The 22,382-nt window shown below is 39.9% G+C and overlaps 2 protein-coding genes across 7 annotated transcripts in view; both read right to left on the reverse strand.

The window, feature by feature from the left end:
* LOC131693720 (NADH-ubiquinone oxidoreductase 49 kDa subunit-like) overlaps window positions 1–22,382 on the reverse strand; it is a 366,118-nt gene that overhangs the window by 96,206 nt on the left and 247,530 nt on the right. The gene's annotated exons all lie outside the window — the stretch shown is intronic.
* The window catches only part of LOC131693718 (rap guanine nucleotide exchange factor 4-like), a 352,448-nt gene that overhangs the window by 21,357 nt on the left and 308,709 nt on the right, over window positions 1–22,382 (reverse strand). For all 6 annotated transcript variants that reach the window (XM_058981800.1, XM_058981798.1, XM_058981803.1 and 3 more), the window contains 3 exons: window positions 10,018–10,151; window positions 9,744–9,914; window positions 44–222 (listed from right to left, as the gene is read on the reverse strand). In XM_058981800.1, coding sequence (XP_058837783.1) covers window positions 44–222; window positions 9,744–9,914; window positions 10,018–10,151 — 484 coding nt within the window. The remainder of the gene's footprint in view (window positions 1–43; window positions 223–9,743; window positions 9,915–10,017; window positions 10,152–22,382) is intronic.

Genomic DNA, 22,382 nt, shown 5'->3' on the forward strand with positions numbered 1-22,382 from the left:
ATGGCGAAATTAGGGTAATGTAATCTTTAACTTTTGCACTTACCCAAGTGTCTGGATCGACAGTACCGCACCGTTCGCATCGTTTGTGCCATCATGTGCATCTTTTCGAAATTCACCAACCCGTCGAGGCTGGTTTTGTTTCCTTCGTGGGCGAACGTCATATCCTTCAGGAGCAGGGGCATGAACGGGATGACGGGTGGTTGCAGCTTGCCGACCGACATTCTAAATAATAGAGACCAATATGAGTCACATTTTCGTTATTCGAACTTAAAATTAAGTTTCAAAATTGAAATATCAATTTCGCTGAGAGTGGAATAACGCTGCCTATCTCCCACACGATCACGTGCTTGTGTGAAGAACTTTCGATAATGGATAACCACTTTTGTCGAAAAGTTGGAGGTTTTCGATTCAACAACTTTTGATGAAGATTTGCCTTTCACGGGGCGTACGGTGCGTTTCCTGTTCTCTCTTCCTATTTTCGGCTAATGCGAAACCCTTATTCGACGCCAGGTCCTTGAAACGACACTGCCCAAGTACGAAAGCAGTGAAAGATGAAGAAGAATGAGGAAGATTACAACGTCTGTTATCGTTTTATCTTTTGCTTGACTTTGTCAGAAAATTGCGTCGACGCGTGCCTGGCACTCTCTACGGATGTCGGTACCGGGGTGCCACTACCGGTTTCGAAAAAGGTTTGGTCGGTTTGCCCGGCTCGGTCGGCACAGTACATTTTATGTATCGTCCGCAATAATGGGGAAAAGTAAATTTAATTTGACTTTAAATAGGTTGGCAGTAATTCGGTTGGTCAGCGTAAAACGAGTGTTTGCTTAATTCGGATGGTATTTAATGTTGATTGCCATACTTGCGTGCTAAATATTAAAGGTTCTCCAAAAGTTTTTTTTAGAGCTCCCCCTTAATATGAGAACGACGAACGCTTTCGTACGCATAGCCAAGTTTTGGGGGAATATTAGCTTTTGCCACACTGAAGATGATGGATGTAAGCCCTACAACGGGTCATGTTCCAAGGTCGGCCAAATAGCTCATCAATCAAAGCATACGCCAAACAGGTTGCTATTATAAGTGCCAGGGCAATCATCCCTGCCACATTTATATTGGGGTGTAGCAAAATGAGACTTTTTGATTTAAAATATGTTTAAGCATTCAATAACGTGGCCAGCTAAAATTTTGCAGGAAGATTTTGGCCGTTAGTTACTTTCGTTGTACTGAATGAAATGATTTATTTTGTGTAGGCGACAAGCATAAATCGCGGAGAAAAAAAATGGAGTTCATGATATTTGTAAGCCGGGTAGCAGCTATATAAAACGCTCCTATGATCAATGCATAATCAGAAAGGTCGGTCGATGCATTATGAATGAAATGATTATTTGGTCCAAATTAATCTTCTTCTATTGAACTAATTTTTAGAGACTGGTAATATTAAAAAGCAATGTAGTACGGTATCGGATGATACAAATCAAGCATGGGAAAAATCGCATCATGAGCCGTCCGTGCACCATTCACAAAAAAAAACTTTCTTTAGTTATGATACATTCTGGATGCTTAGAAAATGAAGCATATGAACCTGGTGCTACGAACGCACCCATGCCAAAGCTATAACAACTAATGAAGAATACAGAATACATACAAGAGCTCCTATTCAATCAGCTGACACCGGTACAAAAAGAGAAACAAGTAAACGAACCTTCTCCGTGAGGATATAGGTAGCATGAGAAAACTCGGCGAAGGTCATCCGAAGTAGTTCTGATAGAGAATAAGATGTAGTCTTGTTATCCGTGAGTTTTGCTGAATACAGTTGCATGCAATGCGATATCAACTTTGAAGCAGTCAAACCCTGCACTTTATTAGGTCTGCGCACTTTAAGCTTGATTTGGTGATGACACTCGTGCTCTGACGGGCACGTACACATAGTTCAGCGTAGAAGGCTCGCAGTAAGCAGTATGGTGCAACTGGTCGAAGTTATTCATTACAATAAATAAAGGGTGTTGCGATTAAAATTTGGTCGACTTCAACAACATGTTTTTTTGTTTAATCATGCATTTGAACAACATTTGCAGGTAAATTTTTTTTTTTTGAAATTTTATTTGAATTTGGCTCTCATTTGGTTAATTTGACCGATTTGGATGGAACCGGCTTTAAAAGATCTGAAAATTAGTCCAGTTTCTGGGTATCTAGTAGCGTACAAATCCGTAGACCGGTTCCGGAATTAATCCGAATTCCCGTGGAGTGAGGGACGAGTTTTGAAGAAACATTTCATGAATTTTGGAAGGCTGTTTTTTTAAATGTGCTAAATATGACTATTTTCCATTGATGCTTCACAATAGACATGTTAGACAATAGACAACTTGACATCCTTCACAATAGACAAAATGTATGTATTTTATATCATTCCAGGCTGAATGTATTAGGGACATTTGATGATATTTTGAAAACCAAGATGGGTGCTTCTGGTCCCCACTAAACAGTGAAAACCATCAATATGGCTGTGATTTGAAAGGGAATGGTCAGCAAGAGCCAAAAATTTGACGCCATTTTAAAAACCAAGAAGGCGGTTTCCAGTTACCTCCAAACAGTACAAACCAAACTATCATTAATATGAATATCATTTGAAAGGGGATGGTCAGTAGAAGACCGAAATTGATTTTTGACGCTATTTTGAAGAAGATGGCGCCTTCCATTTACCACAAAATAGTGAAAACTACCAACAATAATGTTGTTATTGTAAAGCGGGTGGTCAGCAAAAGCCGGAAATTGATGGTTGACTTCATTTAGAAGCCCAAGATGGTGGCTTCCAGTTCCAAAGAAACAGTGAAAACCATCTTACATATGGGTGTCGTTTGAAAGGGGATGTTTGTAGAAGACAGAAATTTATTTTTGACCCCATTTCGAAAACCAAGTACCACGAAACAGTGAAAACCATCATCAATATGGGTGTCATTGTAAATCTGGCAGAAGACGGAAATTGATGTTTGGCACCATTTCGGAAACCATTCCGGCTATCACAAAACAGTGGAAACTATCATCAATTTGGGAGTTATTTTGAAATGCGGTAGATGGCGTTACCACAAAACAGTCGTATTAAGAAAAGAACGTTCACCTAAGTAGCAATTTTTACTTCAGCAACTATGTCATAACCAGTAGGCAACAAAAAATAAGTGCTGTTGTGACTGACATTTAACTTTCTTCTTGACTCAAGAAATACAGTTTTAGACTAATTTTCAATATGGTTATGGTTGAAGGAAAAATTAAAAAGTTGTTCCCGTTCCGTAGCCATAACGATGCGAGAATAGCCGAATAAAATCATATTATTGTCAACATGTTGAATCCAGATAACAACAAGATTAGTTCGTTTTAACATTAGCTATTTACATGGGGTGTCAATCGCAACTTAAAAGCGGACTAATGAAATTTTCTGACATAGTGAACTTAATTTTCACAGCTTTCAATGTTACTGATCCTCTTAAAAGCCTTCGTTTTATCCCTATAGTGCAAACATTTTTGAAGCAGTTGACTACTAAATGGCCCCTCCTTACAGCTATCGTATCCTTCGATGGCTAAGTCATCGAACGAGGTCACCGATTCGATCACTGTTCTACAGTGGAACAGCAGAAGTATCCTCCCGAAAATCGATTCCTTTAAATTTTTACTAAATAGTTTAAAATGTGATGCTTTCGCATTATGTGAAACTTGGCTAACTTCCGATATAAATCTCAACTTCCACGACTTTAATATAATTCGTCTGGATCGAGAAAACCCCTATGGAGGAGTACTTTTGGGGATCAAAAAGTGCTATTCTTTCAACCGAATTAACCTCCCTTCAACACCAGGCATTGAAATTGTCGCTTGTCAAGTTTTAATCAAAGGTAAAGACCTTTGCATTGCTTCCATCTACATTCCTCCTAGAGCCTCGGTAGGGCACCGAACGCTTTGTAATATCACGGAATCTTTACCGGCACCGCGGCTAGTTCTGGGAGACTTTAACTCGCACGGTACGGTATGGGGTTGTCTTCATGATGATAATAGATCAACATTAATCCAAGATCTTTGCGACAATTTCAACATGACCATCTTAAACACGGGAGAAATGACGCGGATTCCTACATCACCAGCACGCGCAAGCGCGTTGGATTTGTCGCTTTACTCGACATCGCTACAGTTAGATTGCATGTGGAAGGTGATCCCTGATCCCCACGGTAGCGATCATTTGCCTATCGTGATTTCAATTGCCAACGGTTCAAGACCATCGGAAACAATCAATGTCTCGTATGACCTCACACGGAACATTGATTGGAAGAGCTACGCGACCGCGATATCCGTTAAAATCGAATCCACTCAAGAACTTCCTCCGGAGGAAGAGTACAGGTTTTTGGCTGGCTTGATTCTCGACAGTGCGAATCAAGCTCAGACTAAACCAGTACCCAGCGCGAATACCCATGGACGGTCTCCCACCCTGTGGTGGGATAAAGAGTGCTCAGAGCTGTACGCGGAGAGGTCCACTGCATATAAGGCCTTCCGGGAAGACGGGTTACCCGCTAGCTATCAACAGTACGCGTCGTTAGAAAGGCGAATGAAGAGTCTAATGAAAGCCAAAAAACGCAGTTATTGGCGCCGGTTCGTCGACGGGTTAACGAGAGAAACAGCGATGAGCACTCTTTGGGGTACGGCTCGACGTATGCGTAACCGCAATAGTACCAACGAGAACGTGGAATATTCAAACCGTTGGATATTCGCTTTCGCCAAGAAGATCTGTCCGGCCTCTGTCCCAGTACAGAAAACGTGCCGCGTCGCGTCTCCTCACGATACCGCGAACGAAACACCGTTTTCGATGGTGGAGTTCTCACTTGCTCTCTTATCATGCAACAATAACGCCCCAGGGTTAGACAGAATCAAATTCAACTTGCTGAAGAATCTGCCTGACACTGCGAAAAGGCGCTTGTTGAATTTATTTAACAAGTTTCTTGAGGGTAACATTGTCCCTCATGACTGGAGGCAAGTGAAGGTCATCGCCATCCAAAAACCAGGAAAACCAGCCTCCGACCACAACTCGTATCGGCCGATTGCAATGCTGTCCTGTATTCGGAAGTTATTCGAAAAAATGATCTTATTTCGCCTCGATAATTGGGTCGAAACAAATGGCTTACTGTCAGATACACAATTTGGCTTCCGCAAAGGCAAAGGGACGAACGATTGCCTTGCGTTGCTCTCAACAGAAATTCAAATGGCATATGCTAACAAAGAGCAGATGGCATCAGTATTCTTGGATATTAAGGGGACTTTCGATTCAGTTTCGATCAACATTCTTTATGAGAAGTTGCACCAGCAATTTCGCCAATTTTAAATAACTTTTTGCTAAACCTGTTGTCTGAAAAGCACATGCACTTTTCGCATGGCGATTTAACAACATCGCGATTTAGCTACATGGGTCTTCCCCAGGGCTCATGTCTAAGTCAATGACATTGACGATTGTCTTGCCAATGCACGCTAAGGCAACTTGCAGGCGACGGCGTGTTCTCTGTTACAGGGCCCAAAGCTGCCGACTTGCAAGGACCATTACAAAATACCTTGGACAATTTGTCTGCTTGGGCTCTTCAGCTGGGTATTGAGTTCTCCACGGAGAAAACTGAGTTGGTTGTTTTTTCTAGGAAGCGTGAGCCGGCGCAACTCCAGCTTCTATTAATGGGTGCAACGATCAAACAGGTTTTCACATTTAAATATCTCGGGGTCTGGTTCGACTCTAAAGGTACCAGGGGATTTCACATTAGGTATCTGAAACAGAAATGCCAACAAAGGATCAATTTTCTCCGAACAATAACTGGAACATGGTGGGGTGCTCACCCAGGAGACCTGATCAGGTTGTACCAAACAACGATATTGTCGGTGATGGAGTACGGGTGTTTCTGTTTCCGCTCCGCTGCGAACATACACTTCATCAAACTGGAGAGAATACAGTATCGTTGCTTGCGCATTGCCTTGGGTTGCATGCACTCGACCTATACGATGAGTCTCGAAGTGCTGGCGGGCGTTCTTCCGCTAAAAAATCGATTTTGGGAACTCTCATATCGAATGCTCATCCGATGCGACATTCTGAATCCGTTGGTGATTGAAAACTTCGAGAGGCTCGTCGAGCTTAATTCTCAAACCCGATTTATGGCCTTGTACTTCGACTACATGGCACAGAGCATAAACCCTTCTTCATATACTCCCAACCGTGTTCGTTTCCTAGATACTTCTGATTCTACTGTATTCTTCGACACATCCATGAAGGAAGAGATTCGTGGAATCCCGGACCATATGCGCCCGCAAGTGATCCCCAATATATTTTATAATAAATTCCGAGAAGTCGACTGTGACAAAATGTTCTACACTGACGGATCAAATCTCGATGGGTCCACTGGCTTCGGTATCTTCAACAATACTATCACCGCTTCATTCAAGCTCAATGATCCCGCTTCAGTTTACGTCGCAGAGTTAGCTGCAATTCAGTACACCCTTGGGATCATCGACACTCTGCCCACAGATCACTACTTCATCATTTCGGACAGCCTCAGCTCTATCGAGGCTCTTCGTTCGATGAACCCCAAAAAGCAATTCCCATATTTCCTGGGGAAGATACGGGAGTCCTTGTGTACGTTATCTGAAAAATCTTACCAGATTACCTTTGTTTGGGTTCCCTCTCATTGCTCTATCCCGGGCAATGAAAAGGCCGACTCATTAGCAAAGCTGGGCGCATTAAATGGTGACATATACGAAAGACCAATCTGCTTCAACGAATTTTTTAGTATTTGTCGTCAGAGGACACTCAACAGTTGGCAAACCTCGTGGAGCAATGGTGAACTTGGACGATGGCTACATTCCATTATCCCAAAGGTATCAACGAAGCCTTGGTTCAGGGGGATGGATGTGGGTCGGGATTTTATTCGTGTAATGTCCCGACTTATGTCCAACCACTACACCTTGAATGCGCATTTGCGGCGTATTGGGCTTGCGGAGAGTAGTCTGTGCGCTTGTGACGAGGGCTATCACGACATCGAGTACGTTGTCTGGGTAGGCGCCGGGTATTTGGACACCAGGTCTCAGTTAAAGGATTCCCTTCGGGCCCGAGGTAGACCACCCAATGTCCCAGTCCGAGATATGCAGGCAAATCGTGATTTCCCCTATATGTCCCTTATTTATACTTTCATAAAAACGATAAATATCCCAATTTAGCCCCTCTCTTTTTATTTCTCGTTTTTAGAAGTTTCCTCCTGCCGTGTGGAACCGATCAGCTCCAGACTGCCACTATGTAACCGCCGTCGCCCTTACCACTACGGAAACTGAACCGAAAGCGACTCGAGGTCCGATGACTTTTGAAGGATTCCCCGCGGGTCCGAAGAATACCATCCGCCAATCCGACCTACTAGACTGAGGCGCTAATTGGTTTCGCTGATCTCCCGTTTGTCCGAAAGTTGCAAGTTTTGCTCTTCTCTCCCGGTCACCATCTACGCATTCTCTCCCCTGTCCTTGATACAACTGCTTCTACACCGATTTTGTAAATAATCTCCCCTCTGAATATCTTGACCAAGCATAAGTCTCCGATAAAAATTTAAATTTGTATTCCGTATTCCTAGTTTTAAGATATTTGAAATTTTACCTCTTTGTTAAAACTATTGTCCCCCATCTTGTAAATAGAATTGTATCCCTAGTTTTAAAACACCGGTGAAATTTTTCATAAATATTTGTTCCCCCTTTTGTGTACCAAACTATATTGTTAGTTTTAAGATAACTGTAAATAATTCCTAAAAACTATTACTATTGAATTCCTTGTTTTAAAATTTTTCATAAAAATTTTTTTTTGCCCCCTCTCTTGTATATAGAATCTTATTTCGAGTCTTAAGGTAGCTGTAAAATTTTTCTCTTTCATAAAAAAAATATTTCAGCATTGTAACCTCCTAGTTTTAAAAAATCCAAAATGTAAAAACAAAAGAATTTGGCACCGCCAAGCTAACGCATTTGTGCCTATCAAATGGTAATAAGGTACCTGTTCATGATATTGATTGCATTCATTTTTGCCATTATGTTCTATGTTATTCCTGATACTTTTCATTGCTTGATGTCAACACTATAATGTGAGCAAGGATGTGAAGTATACAGATCGGAAAACTAGAAGTGGCAGGGTCATTAGAAACAGGCTTAAAATCCTACAGGCTAGTCTTTTGTCTTCGGTTGGCTGGGGTCCAGTTTAGGCAGCATAACTACGAATCACTCAAGTCTACCAGCATACCTCCTGGTAAAGTCTTTGATTGGTCATTAGTGATGTAGACCCGCAAATCCAAGTAATTTAGCATACGTTTTAATATGTATTGCATAATTTGGTCATCATGGTGGTCCCAGTTTATATAGGAGTTTACTGTGTGACCGCACTCTTCAACCGGTAACTCTGAAACCAGAATTCTGATCGACAAAAATAAAATAGTAGCTGATGGGAGAGTTGTACCTTTTATTCGAGACTAAGTTTGTGCAAATCGGTTCAGCCACCTCTGAGCTCACCCCTAAGAAACAGGTGACATTATTGGCCATATACACGCATACACACATGCATACATACACACATAGACATTTTCCGATCTCGACGAACTGAGTCGAATGGTATATGTGAATCAGCCTTCCGGGTCTGAGTTAGGAAGTGTCTTTTTATAAGAACGGCAAAAGGATTTTTATGAAACAGGTGCTCGGTGGGCTGAAATCTTTTTACAGTACTTCATCAAAGAATAAAAGCACTGTGAACCTGCTCCTATGTCGTAAGCGGTGACTAACAACATTATTCCTATTTTAAAGTATCGCTTCGTACTGAAGACTGTATGACTAGAGAGACCATAAGGTTTTGCATCATAGCCTTTGTCCATTCTGTGGTAGGACTTAGACCTAGCTCAGTATCGCTTCGAGGGCAAGAGTGTGACTCAGTTTCGCTTCGAGCGAAGATTGGGTGGGATCTGTGGTCTTATGCTGACACAGAAAGGAAATGTACGACGTATGGAAGTGAGCTAGTGTATCAACAATACAAAGTAAAGCATACTGTATCGTTACTGCTTATTTTAGGCCGCTCAAAATTATTTCACATTATCTTCACGAAAAATATCAATATTGTCTTATGAGAATAATAAGAGAAGGATTTGGAAAATTTCCCCTCCAAATCATAAGTCAGAATTATAAAATCCATTTAAAATCCTTATGTCTGAAAGTCATAAGACGTTTTTATGGAAATTCAATGTAAATTTTGCTCGGTGTATATCAAATCAAAGCTATGTGCCGAGTCACTTCACCGTTTTCGCTATGAATTCACCCATATTTCACCAATTTCGTAGACCGTGTGTAACTGCGGGCACTCAATAATTATCATCCTGATGAGCATGATCTTCGCATCATAGGAAGCGTTTAATACAGTGTTCAAAGATGTTCTCCTACTGTCATTAAATTAGACTCAATACACCAATTTCACCCTGATGCTGATGTTTTTTTCTTCAAATTTTCAATCCACTCTAACGCATATATCGAACACGAAGTTCAACAAGTGCTGCAGCAGGTTATTATGTATCAACGGGAAGTCAATTTGCCCCATCCCTTTCAGCACAACGATGGTGACGACGATGATATCGATGGCGTTAAAATATTGCTCTCGTGAATGAATTTCAATTACCTACGCCTAGATGCGTGTCTTTCAAACAGTACCTACAGTAGCAGGTAGTACTCACCGATAGGCTCTATGATTCCGGCTGGGATCGATCAGCGCTTCGTACTCGGTGAACAGCTTTCGGAACTTTGACGGGAGCTTGTCCCATGTTAACGTTAGTCTAGACACAGCCATATTTGACAGACCCATCACGATTGCGAAAAATGCGTTCAGGTTCTGGTAGTCCTTGCAGCTGCAGTAGGCCGAGTGGGCGAAAATAAATTGAATTGGGTTTTTATTAGAACACAGGGCTTCTGTAGCTGGGGAGGGGGGTCACTAGTGTGTATGATACTTACAAAGCAGCCAGTTTGATGAACTTCTTTACCAGGGACATCCGTTTCGTCAGGTTGGACGTTGATACGGTCTCCGTCACTACCCAGTACTGGATTTCGTTGAAGCGCCTTATAAATACATCTAAATTTGACGTTATCTGAAACAAGAAGATGAAGACAATGAAAATATTTCTATCAAGTTCCATGATTAAAACTTTGAATATTAGATTGGAAATACCTATCCAGATTGAATTAGGTTCCAGATATGAATTTTCAACCTTCTTTCCTACTGACGAGTCTTTCGCTTACAACGATTAACTCACAGTATATCTAAATTGTTGTGCATTCTCTACGTTCATTCGACTGGAAAGGACGATGCGAGTAAGTGCTCGTTAATTTCTCAATTTACAATTTATCTCTTGGTTCGTACCAAGGTGCTCCTTCCGTTGCATAGGAACTGTTATGTGCATTCAGTGTTACATATTGATAAAATTTAATATCTATTTCGTATCACGTTGATGAGATTAAAAGTTAGAAGACTATATAGCATTGAGAAACTTTCACACCGCTTCACGTTTCAAAAGATTGCAACAAAACAAATATGTGCGCGTTCAATTTCTATGGAAAACACTCTCAGTGCTCATTGGAGAATAAATCTCAAGCGTGGAAATGTATAAATTTTGAATCAAACACTCAAGTTGTGAATAATTGCGGGACTCCAGCCCAGCTCATTTCCGGCACAAAAAATAACACACCTAATAATGAATACCCGCTTTATCTTTATGAGTTTCTCGCTTGAGTCGGTGGGCATAAAAAGCTTTCGTGGCAGAAAAAACAACCGACGTCATTCCGGCAGGATCTAACGATGCTCCATGTGCTTCTACGTATAGTTGATGAACATCTCAACCGCACCGAATATCAAAACCGCACAAAAACATAAATTTTATGACTCTTTGGGAACCAACCGAGTGCAGTTGATGGTGATGATGTTGTCTATGCCAAAGTTGGAAACCCAATAGAGGTATTAACTTTTTTTTTCCGTCGGGAAGAAAAAGCACCAAGGCTGATAACTTCAGCGAGCGGAAAATTAGGATTTTAATCCGCACTGTCGGGTGCAAAAGTTGAGTGTTTTTTTCACGCTACGGTGGGTGCTAGATACCTAGATCCTACAGAAAGGGCAACTCATAGCAACGAACGCCTGGTTTCGCGTTACAAGAAGCCACGCTGGTTGTTTATTTTCGGTTTGATGTACACACTTGATCGATTTCGACTGAATACAAGCGGGACGGAATGGAGGCGCCCCTTAATTCGTGGAAACTTGGCCGCATGTCGTTCACCGTGTGGCTCCACCGCGGAAAGCGAAAGTTCAATAGAGTCAATCAGAGGTGTGTGTGAGGGGAAAAATTGAATTTAGCCGGTACCGAGAAGATGAATAATCTGAACCTTCGCCGAGGCGAGTAAGCAGATTAAACTCAGCACCCCGTTGTCTGTCTGATGGGAAAATTCGGTTAGCTATCGCACAACTGGTTCTCATTCACTGTTCACACCCACACACATGGCAAGCTGATTTTCGATTTGAGTTGGGTTTTTTTGGGATGATTCAATGAAATGAACGTGTCGGGCGAATGCGTATCCAATTTGAATGAATGCAATTACTGTTTTATTGGAATATTCGAAAATGTTTTGTATGGACATAATTTTTGGATCGGCGAAGCGTGAAAGCTAGTTTTACAGGTTGCAGCCAATATTTAAAAATTTAAATCGAAGAATCATTGCAGTCCGCCGAACTTTATAATCAACTATTCCTTCAACCATCAAATTGCTTTTCCATTCCATTCTATCCTGTTTTAAGTGCCATTATAAACTAACTTAGATTGGAGATCTTTCTGTTCAATACAGCGGAACATAATCCAAACACCGTTCGTTTTCTGCGTAGCCGGCTGATTGGAATGAAATTTCTAATTTTTCTTCTAAGGCGAAAAAAAACATTCCTGCCTCTGGGTATCTATAGAAATGATTCCGGTTGCTGGGGAAATCATTGGATAATTGCTGTCTCCTAGCTGGATCAGAAAAGCACTCGGATGCGAAGAACTTATTCGTCGTTTGACAGTTCAGATTTGTTTTGCGCTTGTTTGTACAACAACCGAGAAAAAAGTTGCTGGCTTCACAATAATTATCATTCACTGGTTTTTATACAGGAATAGCGGAAATTTTTCCGCGAGTTTATTTTTTTAAGAAGAACACGGGGTATGAGAATTAGAGTGACAAGAAAAAAATTACCCCCGCCGGGTCATCTCTGAGTCAATTCCTAGTCCTACTAGGAGAATCTTCTCAAAATTTGAAGCAAATCGGATAGTCCTAGCTACCTGACCAAGGTGTTCGAAGTTTTCATTGGTTGTTTCGATAATGTAATGAAGAAAGCGCACTAACTTGCATTTGCACCGTTAGGTGGCACTGTATGCATCACTGCAAGCGAAAAAAAAAGAAATATAATATTTATGCCTACAACTTTGTCGAAGACTGCAAATCAATCCAACTTCGTTATGAGAAGTTATTAAACTATTAAGGAAGTGATGTCTGAGTCAGTTTTGCATGGGGCATACATCAACAAGGATGATCAGTGGTCGATTCCCGCCAAATTTAATTTAACGAAGACGAAAAAATTTATTTTTGTGTATAATTGGTTATATTGGTTTATAGCTTACTTTATGGCTTATTATGGCTACAACCAAAAATAACACTGCTCTCGACAAAAAATTTGAGTCTGTTGTGATTGAATATCGTTTTTGAAAAGTAGAAGACAAGAGTGAAAAATTGAAGATTTTTGTATTATCAATTTTAATAATTTCCATCCGGTGAGATTAAAAATGGAGGAATGTGAAGTAAAATGGCTATTTATGGTGTATATTTAAGTGCTGAAGCTCTCAAGTAATATACATTTAAAATCAAGATTACTATATTAAATGTTGGAAACAGATTTTTACGGTCAAGATCACATAATTTCGTCAACATTGGAGAGTATCCATGAAGAAATTTTGTAACATAGTACAGAGCATCTGTCGAAAAACATAATGGTGGTGATTGATCCCCATATAAGTAATTATGGAAAATCAATTCTTTTGGAACATTATTTGGAGGAATGGTGGATTCAGCAAAGTTGTTGAACATGCTATTACAAATAACTTTGTTCAATTTCTGACTGCTCTATGTGCGTAGGGTGTTTGGATATATTACGTTATTTGTGAAATAAACTCTCTAAACAAGTTTATCTAATATTATTGTGTATGACAGTTCCTACATTTGTTAGACCTCTTGCAAAGTTGTTCAGGATAACTAAATATACATTTCTATACAAGATATGAATTTATTTAACATCCAATAAAACGTTATATAGAACACAAAGCTTTCATGCCTTCAACAAAGTTGTTTCCAATATAATTCTTGACAACTTTACTGAAGTCGCCAAGTCGCTAAATAAAGTTTACGAAAAAGTTGATTTTTCATCATTAGTTCTAGGAGGATTAATCACCAAATGGATTTTCTTCAAAAGAAGTGCAATATTATTTTATAAAATTTCTACGAAGATACTAAACCTCCAAAGTTAACCGTTTTGAACTAGTATTATCTTGATCGTAAAAAACTGTCTTGGGACATTTATTTCATTCATTCATTCTTGACTCTAAAAGTGCATAGCTTTGGAACGTGACTTTGTTCACTTTTTTCGCTAAATTTTCAATCCTATCCTAGCTATTTTGAAGTAGAATACTTCTAACGTTTCAATATGGGGTCCCGTTTCAAAATATCGGCTATGGCAGTCGCGTCAGATTTTGAACGTTAATAACTTTTATCATACTTAAAAGAATGATTTGGGGTTTAAAGCAATTTTATAGAAAATATGTTCCGCAATGTAATATTAAAATTTGGAGTATGTATAACATGCATTAATACCGAAAGTACTGTGTTTTAAAAAATCTTTCAAAACTACCGACAATGGTAAAAAATTTTCAGCTCATCTCGGCCAGAGCCGTCAATATGGTGCACCAACCGAACAATTAAATGATGAAAAGTTTTAAATATAGGTCCGCTACAGATTTGTTTCTATCAACATTCGTATTTGGTTGCTTGGCGCGAACGGATGGCTGTACAATACCGAGAAATATTTGTGAGCTGTGCACGACTGGTGGATTAATCCGTTTGTGTCGATACGTGCTACTAGCAGAGGCCATCATTTTCATTTCTGATGGATGTAAGATACACACGAAAAAAACGATTTCAAATCATCTGACTGAAGCTCGTTCCTGATTGGTTCCCGTTAATTTCATGCACCGAGCTGCAGATCTAGATCAGAAAGAATTGTCCACTTGTCGGATGTCCACAGACTGTATGTCAACACCGGGAGAGAAGATGGTTATTAGGATTAATTTCCGTGGATTAATTTGTGCAGCTCCGTGTTGGAAAGCAGGAACAATTGAAACAAAAATCTCCCACCCGGAGAAAATTTTCTTCGGTAAGCAAATTAGCCCTCATCAGCGCTATCATTCCACTCGAAACAATTAAATTTGATTTTTTTTCTTTCGCCAACTATTATTGTGACTACGACTAACGTTTAGAAATAGAAAATTTCGGAAAAAAAACCGAAGGTCGCGTTTTAAAAGTTTATAACTTTCATTGTAGTTAGCCAAAATACACAATGTTTGAACCAATCAGTCAGAAAAAATAATCAGGAATCTTCTATAAGATTTGTAAGTATGTATAACTTACATGAATAAAGAAAAATTGATTTTCCGAAATCAGTTATTATCAGTCCCACCATCGACCAGTACTATTCGACTCACGTATGTTAGTATTTTATTTCATAGTTAACCACGCCTTTTTTGCGACGTTAAACCATGCAACGATTATAAGATATCATGTTTGTTTGAATTTTTCGGCATTCGTTTACATTTTCCCGATTCCGGTGGCAGCAGCAGAAGCAGTAAAGTAGGAGCAGCATCGCCAGGTCAACTACATGTGTGTTACATCGCCAGACTGGCAGGAAGAATTTTAATACGGTTGCCGGAGAGGAAAAACACCACGAATACTGGCGCTTCCGGATCGTTTAAGGTGACGGTCGGGGATAAGAAACTGGCTGGTGATAAGAAGGCTGCAACGAAAAAAAAACCCGAAAAAATCGACTACCACAGGAGAAAAACCGCTGGAGATGGAGGTAATGAGAAGGCCAAAAAAGATGGGTGGGTAATGTCAGAGACATAACCGGAGTGAAGTAGAATACACTTTGTTGGTTTGTTGATACGAATACTTTAATTTTGACTATCTTCTGATAGGCTGTATTAAAACCAGATATTTCGTTATTTCTAATGGAAATACCGAAATATCGGTACACGTACATCGAAACCTAAAATAATCGAACATATATATCCTCATATGGTAACCCTGAAAAGAGCATTTAACGAGAGTGAAACAATTCGTTTGGCAACAGCAGAGAATCGGATATACTTGTTCCGTTATTTCGCTATTTCCATTAGAAACACCGAAATAACCTATTTTAATAAAGCCTTTCTGAAATTAGTGAAAATTGCAGCATTCGTATTAACAGCTTAAAATGTATGCCACTTCATTTCGGTAATGTCGTTGACATTATCTACCCATCTTTTTTATAATAGATAACAATAAAACTTCAAATATCCATAAAAACCGATTTTGCGTACTAGAGACATATGTAAAACACTATTTTCAATTTCTTTCTTTTTACTTTCTGAAAAACAATATTCGGAACCAATTCTAAAGTTTATGCTCTATTTTTACCTTTCTCATATCAAAAAGTTACGCAATCGCTCCAAACAGTCTCATACACCATTCGACTCAGTTCGACGAGTTCAGAAAATGTTTGTGTGTGCGTGTATGTGTGTATGTGGAAAATAATGTCACCTCTGTTTCTCAGAGTTGGCTGGACCGGTTTACACAAACTTAGTCTCAAATGGTACCTTTCTATCGGCTACTATTGATCTTTTATTGATCGGATTTTCGGTTCCTGAGTTACGGGTTGAAGAGTGCGATCACACAGCAAATACCCATTGGTACCATCATGATGGCCAAATGATGCAATACAAATTAAATGTATGCAACATTACTTGGATTTGGGGGTCTAGATCATTAACGATCAATCAAAGAACCATTGACCATATTGGTCGCTTATGACTGTTCTTGATGCCTCCGAAGAATTTGTCAAATTCCTGAGTTAATGTCCCAACTATTTCTCAGCGAATTCCTTACCGATTTTTACAAGCTTGATTTCGCATGAAGAATACGATACTTCCATTAGCTGCTATTGAATTTAATTCAGATCTGACTTTTGGTTCCGGAGTTATAGGTTGGTTAGTGCGGTCGCAGATGAATTTTCCATATAAACAGCTTCAATCGTAATACCTTTAAGTTAAAAAATTCAAGATTCTTTTAAGTTATTGTCCATTATCGACAAATTCGAAAATCCCGGGCTTCGGAGATATTCATTCCAGAATTAAAGTCACATCGGTTATTCGGTGATGGTTGAAACGGTTTTCACGAATCAAGTATCTAATGGAAGGTATAAAATGTAGTAGGCTGCACCTCCCCTCAACTCTGTTGCCGCTTTTTTGTCTGAAAATTGTCAATCTAATCCCGGCCAAGGATTTTGTGACTTAAATAGGTAAACTGGATTTTCAGGGAGCTGTGTAGAGGAGGGTTACTCCTCCGCACATATCCCTTCTCACCCCATCAAACCATCCTCAGATCCTTCTTCAATGCACCTCCCTCAGACTACCACCCCAACCTCCTACAGACCCAGCAAAGCAAAGATACAATCCTTCATCTCGAAAGATACTCTATTGCTAGTAGAAGGGGAATGAATGATGGTCGTCCTAGGCGAGGATTTGTGAAGAATTTTTTGCCGGCGTCGGCGGTAAAATATGATGATGAGTTATGTTCTATCAACGACCATGCGGTAGACTTGGGTGGAACTCCTACCAGCAGAAGGCAAAGGATTCTTCACATTTCCTTTCGATTATGTTTAGTTATGAGCCCTAGTTTTCTGTTTTAAGTTTATAACTGATTCGCTCTAAACTACTTATCCGTCTTTCAATTTCATTGCTTTCGTTTCTCTAAGTCTTAAATGTGCACAAAAATAGAAAATAGTTTGGATAAATGAGAAACGCACAATTGCACCACTAGGTGGATTAAAACAGGTTTCTTTTTCAATTTAGTCAGACACTTCTGACTTTCGGAAGGGAAACACAGTCCCGCAATTTCGAACGTCCTCAACATTACTTGCCCGTGTCATTCTGGACACGTTTGAAATCGGACATGCTGCACAATCTAGCACTAATTTGGCCATCACAATTCGGTCCTCCGAAGATCAATAATTCTAAAATTCGAACTTCATCTTCATCTTCAGATACGGCCACTAATCGACTACTACCATCACTCACATATTTAGTAGGTCTATTCGAATAGGATGATTAGTTCTGATTCCATCATTATGTAACCTGTTTAGTCACAGTATTGGACAGGATTGAACTCAAGCTGGTGGAGTCACGGAAAAAACCAGTCATGAATTCATGAAAAGAAGATCACGATTTCGTGAACTGAGCGATTTACGAATGTCATGACCAGATTCCTGAAATGATGAATAATAAATCTCCCATTCATGAAACTGTTTGTGTTTCCAAAAAAAAAAACACTAGCCCGCCAAAAATATACATTGCGTTACATTAATCACCTAATCGAATGTTTGAGTTACTACGGTTGTTCCCTTGATATATTGTGTTTGTTTCGATTCTTGTTCGTATTTTGGGGATGCACTGATTTGTAAAAACAATATTCTATCTTTTATCCGACATTTAATCGATGATCATGATTTCAGGAACTTGGTTGCAATTTTCTTGATTTCTTATCACGTTACAGTGATATTTGTTTCATGTTATCCTTTGGAGTTTTCAGTAAAGTAGAACAAATTTTCAATGGTCCAGTTCTTCATCTCAAAAGATACTCAACAAAAACTTTGCAGCATCTATGCTTAGGTAAAACTTTTTTTTCGAGAGTTGTCCTACTGGAGCTGTAGAGCTAGGTTCTCGGAAGGGCTCCCCGTCAGAATCACATACTACAATTTGCAGACGATACAGGCGAATGGCGCCCACTAAAACACTGCTTTAGGCCAATTGTAGCGGGCCGTGATTCTGAATGTGATATTCATTGTACGGTTCAGGTATGTGCGGACGTAAGGACTCGCGATCGCGTGTATCATCGCGAAGGGTTCGAGCATTTGTACGTCAACGTGTTCGATCGCGTGTGCGTTTGTATGTCGCGTGTGCTAACGTGTATGTAACTTCGCGTGTATAACTTCTATTTTATAACCGTGTGCCTTACGCATATTCGCATGTGTTCTTGGTTAATCGCGCGCGGACCGTGAATCTAATACTTTATTTTTGGTGTACGGCTCAGATGTTAAAAGAAAGTGAGATCTTCCAAGTCACTAGAGTTCCCGGTGATGTCGCAGTGGAACGTGTTGTTTAGTGGATAAGACCTTTATTTTTTGATTGGTCCTACTAAATGTATGAACCTAAGTTATCAGGACAGAGAGTAATGGTTTCCGAACGTGACCGATTCGTGAGCGAGCGAGAACGGAAGTTTGTAGGTTCGTGTTTGAAACTCCGCAAGTGCTAAAACGTTCTCCTTATTACCAGGGTGTTATAAAGTATGCGCGATCGCGAACGTAGGTGTGCGTTGTTCAACGCGGAGGGCTTAAGCGTTCGTATGTTAACGTGTTTATGTAACCATGTAGCCATTGCTATATACGCGTGCATTCTTCGATGGTCACGCGGACCTTCATTGTGATAGTTAGTTTTCGGTGTACAATTCACATTCTGACAGAGAGTAAGTTACCCCATATCACTAGAGTCCTCGGTCATGTCGCCGTGAAACGTGGTGTCCAGTGGATGAGAGCTTTCTTTTTTAATTGGGCCAATTGAAGGCTTGTCTGCTGGTATCAAAGATAGAAACATCCGGAAGTGACCGATTCATGATCGTGCGACGTTTTTAGGAGTTTTTAGGTTCACGCTTGAGACCGCGTTTGAAAATTTATAGGAGCTGAGACATTCACTTTATCGCCGGGATGTTAACATATTTACGAGATCGCGGGTGTAGGTACCGTGAATGGTCGCGAAGGGCTCAAGCATTTGTATATTAACGTGTTTGTCACGTGTATGTGACTTAGCGTGTATAATTTCGATTTTATAATGATGTAGCGTGTATTCTTGCTTGATCGCACGCGAACCGTGAATCTGATGCATAATTTTTAGTGTATGGTACAGATGGTAGAAGAGAGTCCGTTTCCCCATATCACTAGAGTTCTAGGTCATGTCACCATGGAACGTGTTGTTTAGCGAATATGAGTGTCACTTTTTTGACTGGTTCAACTGAAGATATTAGTCCAGACTACTAGGACCAAGGTAAGACTTTCGGACGTGACCGTTTCATGATCACGCGAGTGGTGGGTTAATGTTTGCGACCGCGTTCGGAAGTTTAAAGATGCTACGTTTACTTAACTACCGGGGTTTTTTTCATGTAGGCGTATGTGTGGATTATTGCAATTGCATGGTTGCTTTTGTGGCCAGGTTTGTGTTATCGCGAAGGCCACGAGCGTTTGTACCTATATGAGTATAGATAGCGTATAGTGGAGATATAGTAATAAAAGGAATCATAACATGCTGAATAAAAAAAAAGATGCAAAGAGCTTGATTAGAAGTGTTTCTACTTATTCTCCTTTATTAAATTAATTTAATTAGTATATGCATGATGACGAATTCGACCGATAAATAGACACACAAAGACTCCGACTGTGAGCCCCGTTCACGAATACCGCCATCAAATTGTGGAACAATATTTGCAAACACGGCACACAGCAAAAGTCAAGAGTATGAAGAAACATAGAACATAAAAAAGGCCCTCTCGGTCTCCTCGATGCACCACTATCGAGGCGTAATGCAAAAACCATCTTAAAGCAGTTGTTCTTTAGCGCTGATGCACGCAATATGCCTGATGATGTTTGCAAGACCGTCAAACCCCTCAACTTTGGGGAGAGTTCTATGCTTAGGTAAAACTAGCACACAAACAGCAAACCTACATTTCAATGGATTAGTAGTTCCCTCTACTACTAATTCAATTCTGTTCAATACTTCTCCTCCATCATCAAGGCCGCATCTAATTTCAAACCTATCTTTTAAATCATGTTCGAATGAATTTTTATTTGCATAATCAGATACGCGAGAGTCTGTGTTTCCTGATTCGAACTCCTTCGAATGTTTTCCATATGTTCATATTCCATGTACTGCTGATAAACCTAGTCGAATTTCCTGAATTTCTCTTTGGCCTTTCCCATCTACTAGACAGTTTAAGACTCCCAAATCGCCGCATCTAACAGTGTGATGAGAAAAGCATGCTTAACTATTGATCCTTGAATCAATTCCCATTCGACTAAATATATATCAAGTTAGATTACTGTTTTAGCAATATTCCCTCGGCCGGCTGTTTGATATTCAAATTGATGTAGTTTAGGGAAAAAGTAAATCACTCTCGGTGGCAGGCTTTCCAGAGTTTAAACACAAGAAAAGCCTACCTAAATATCCTTTCACTCAGAATATTCGCGTACTCCGAGACTAACCAAGCCACCACATAAAAACATATTCATTTTTGGCAGCATTGCCTGCTTGTGGCGAATCCTAGACCAATACTTGTCTGTCAAGCAAACTCTGTGATACTTATGGAAGCGTCGCTGAGTCAGTGGCCTTCCTTTAATTAGGTATCACATCAACATTTCGTATCCTATCGTAAGTGAAGATTGTCGTGGCCGGCAATTACGATTCTCATGCTATTGGTTTATTGTACTCGAATCAATCTCGACCATTGATCTTACAAGTTAAACTATCTATATTGCCCATGATCACAAATCAGTCCCATAAAGATTGGACATCCCGTAGAAAATGGAACAAATATGCGATCATGGGCGGTATAGGCAACATGATAATCGTTAGTATGCAATCTGCGAATAGCACCGTGTTTCACAACACAACGCTACGCAACGGAAAATTGTTTGCCTTAAGAATATATAAGATATTATATACCAAATTGATGTCCCGACTCATGGCAAACCATTACACGCTGGATGCATATCTCTGACGTACTGGGCTCGTGGATAGTGGTATCGGCGCTTGTGGCGACGGCTTTCACGACATCGAGCACATTGTCTGGGCCTGATCCTCTATATGTCCCTTATATATACCTTTGTGAAAACCATCAATATACAAATCTAACCGCCCCTTCTTATTTTCCTCATCATTCTCAGAACCCCCTTCCACCTGTATCAAAGCATCTCTATCGAATGAGCCAACAAACACGGGACCTACAGCACAAACATGACACGCTTAACTCGAACTGTAGCCAATCCACGTCTGAGCCGTACTACGAAATCGTCTGGAGAAATCCCTGCCATCTTGAGGAGGACCACCCGGCGTCCCAGTACATGATTCTTCCTGATGAAGGCCACCCGAGTTTGTAATCCATCCGTTGATCTCCCGATGCCTGAAACTGAAATAATTTTGTCTCCCTGCCATCTTTGTTTACCCTCCCTCCCCTGACTCTTATACTCAGAAGTAACACCCCTACCCCCCAATTATCTTCGCGAAGCATTTAGCTCTTCCTGTCTCTTCTAGTTTTGACTATTATATTATATACTCTCGTTGAAAATGCTCAACTCTACTACCCACTAAAAAATAACTCTAATTACGAATCTTTACAAAATTCAATCATGCCCTCTAGTTATTCCTACTTTTAAGATAGTCGTAAAAATTGTCCCCTTAGTTAAACATTATTAGCTCCAATAATCTCACTGATAAAAATGTCAAACCATATTGCCATAAAAACTAAATGACCCCCTTAATCTTACGAAAATCATATTACCCCCTTGTGTAGTTATATAAGATAGCTATAAAATCTCATTATTTTCATTTTAAAAAAATCAATATGTATTCCACAAGTTTTAAGTAATTTAAAATGTAAAACAAAACAAAATTGGCACCTTTAAGCTAACGCAAACGTGCCTTATCAAATAAACGAATTGAATAAAAAAATTATATACCAAACATAAATAAATTGAAATGGAAGATTCCAAGCATCCCCATATATGAGCGACCGAAAATAAAAGTCGCAAGGATAGAACGTGCTTCGCAAAACCCGTTTCAAACATATTAGAATGTAAAAATCGGAAATAAACTTCAAGCATAAAAATCGGACAGAAATCCTTCAGCATAAGAATCGCTTAAAAAGTTCTCATCCGTAAAACTCGGCAAGGATGAACCTCC

The sequence above is a fragment of the Topomyia yanbarensis genome, chromosome 3 (genome assembly GCF_030247195.1).
Source record: "Topomyia yanbarensis strain Yona2022 chromosome 3, ASM3024719v1, whole genome shotgun sequence".
Classification (NCBI taxonomy): domain Eukaryota; kingdom Metazoa; phylum Arthropoda; class Insecta; order Diptera; family Culicidae; genus Topomyia; species Topomyia yanbarensis.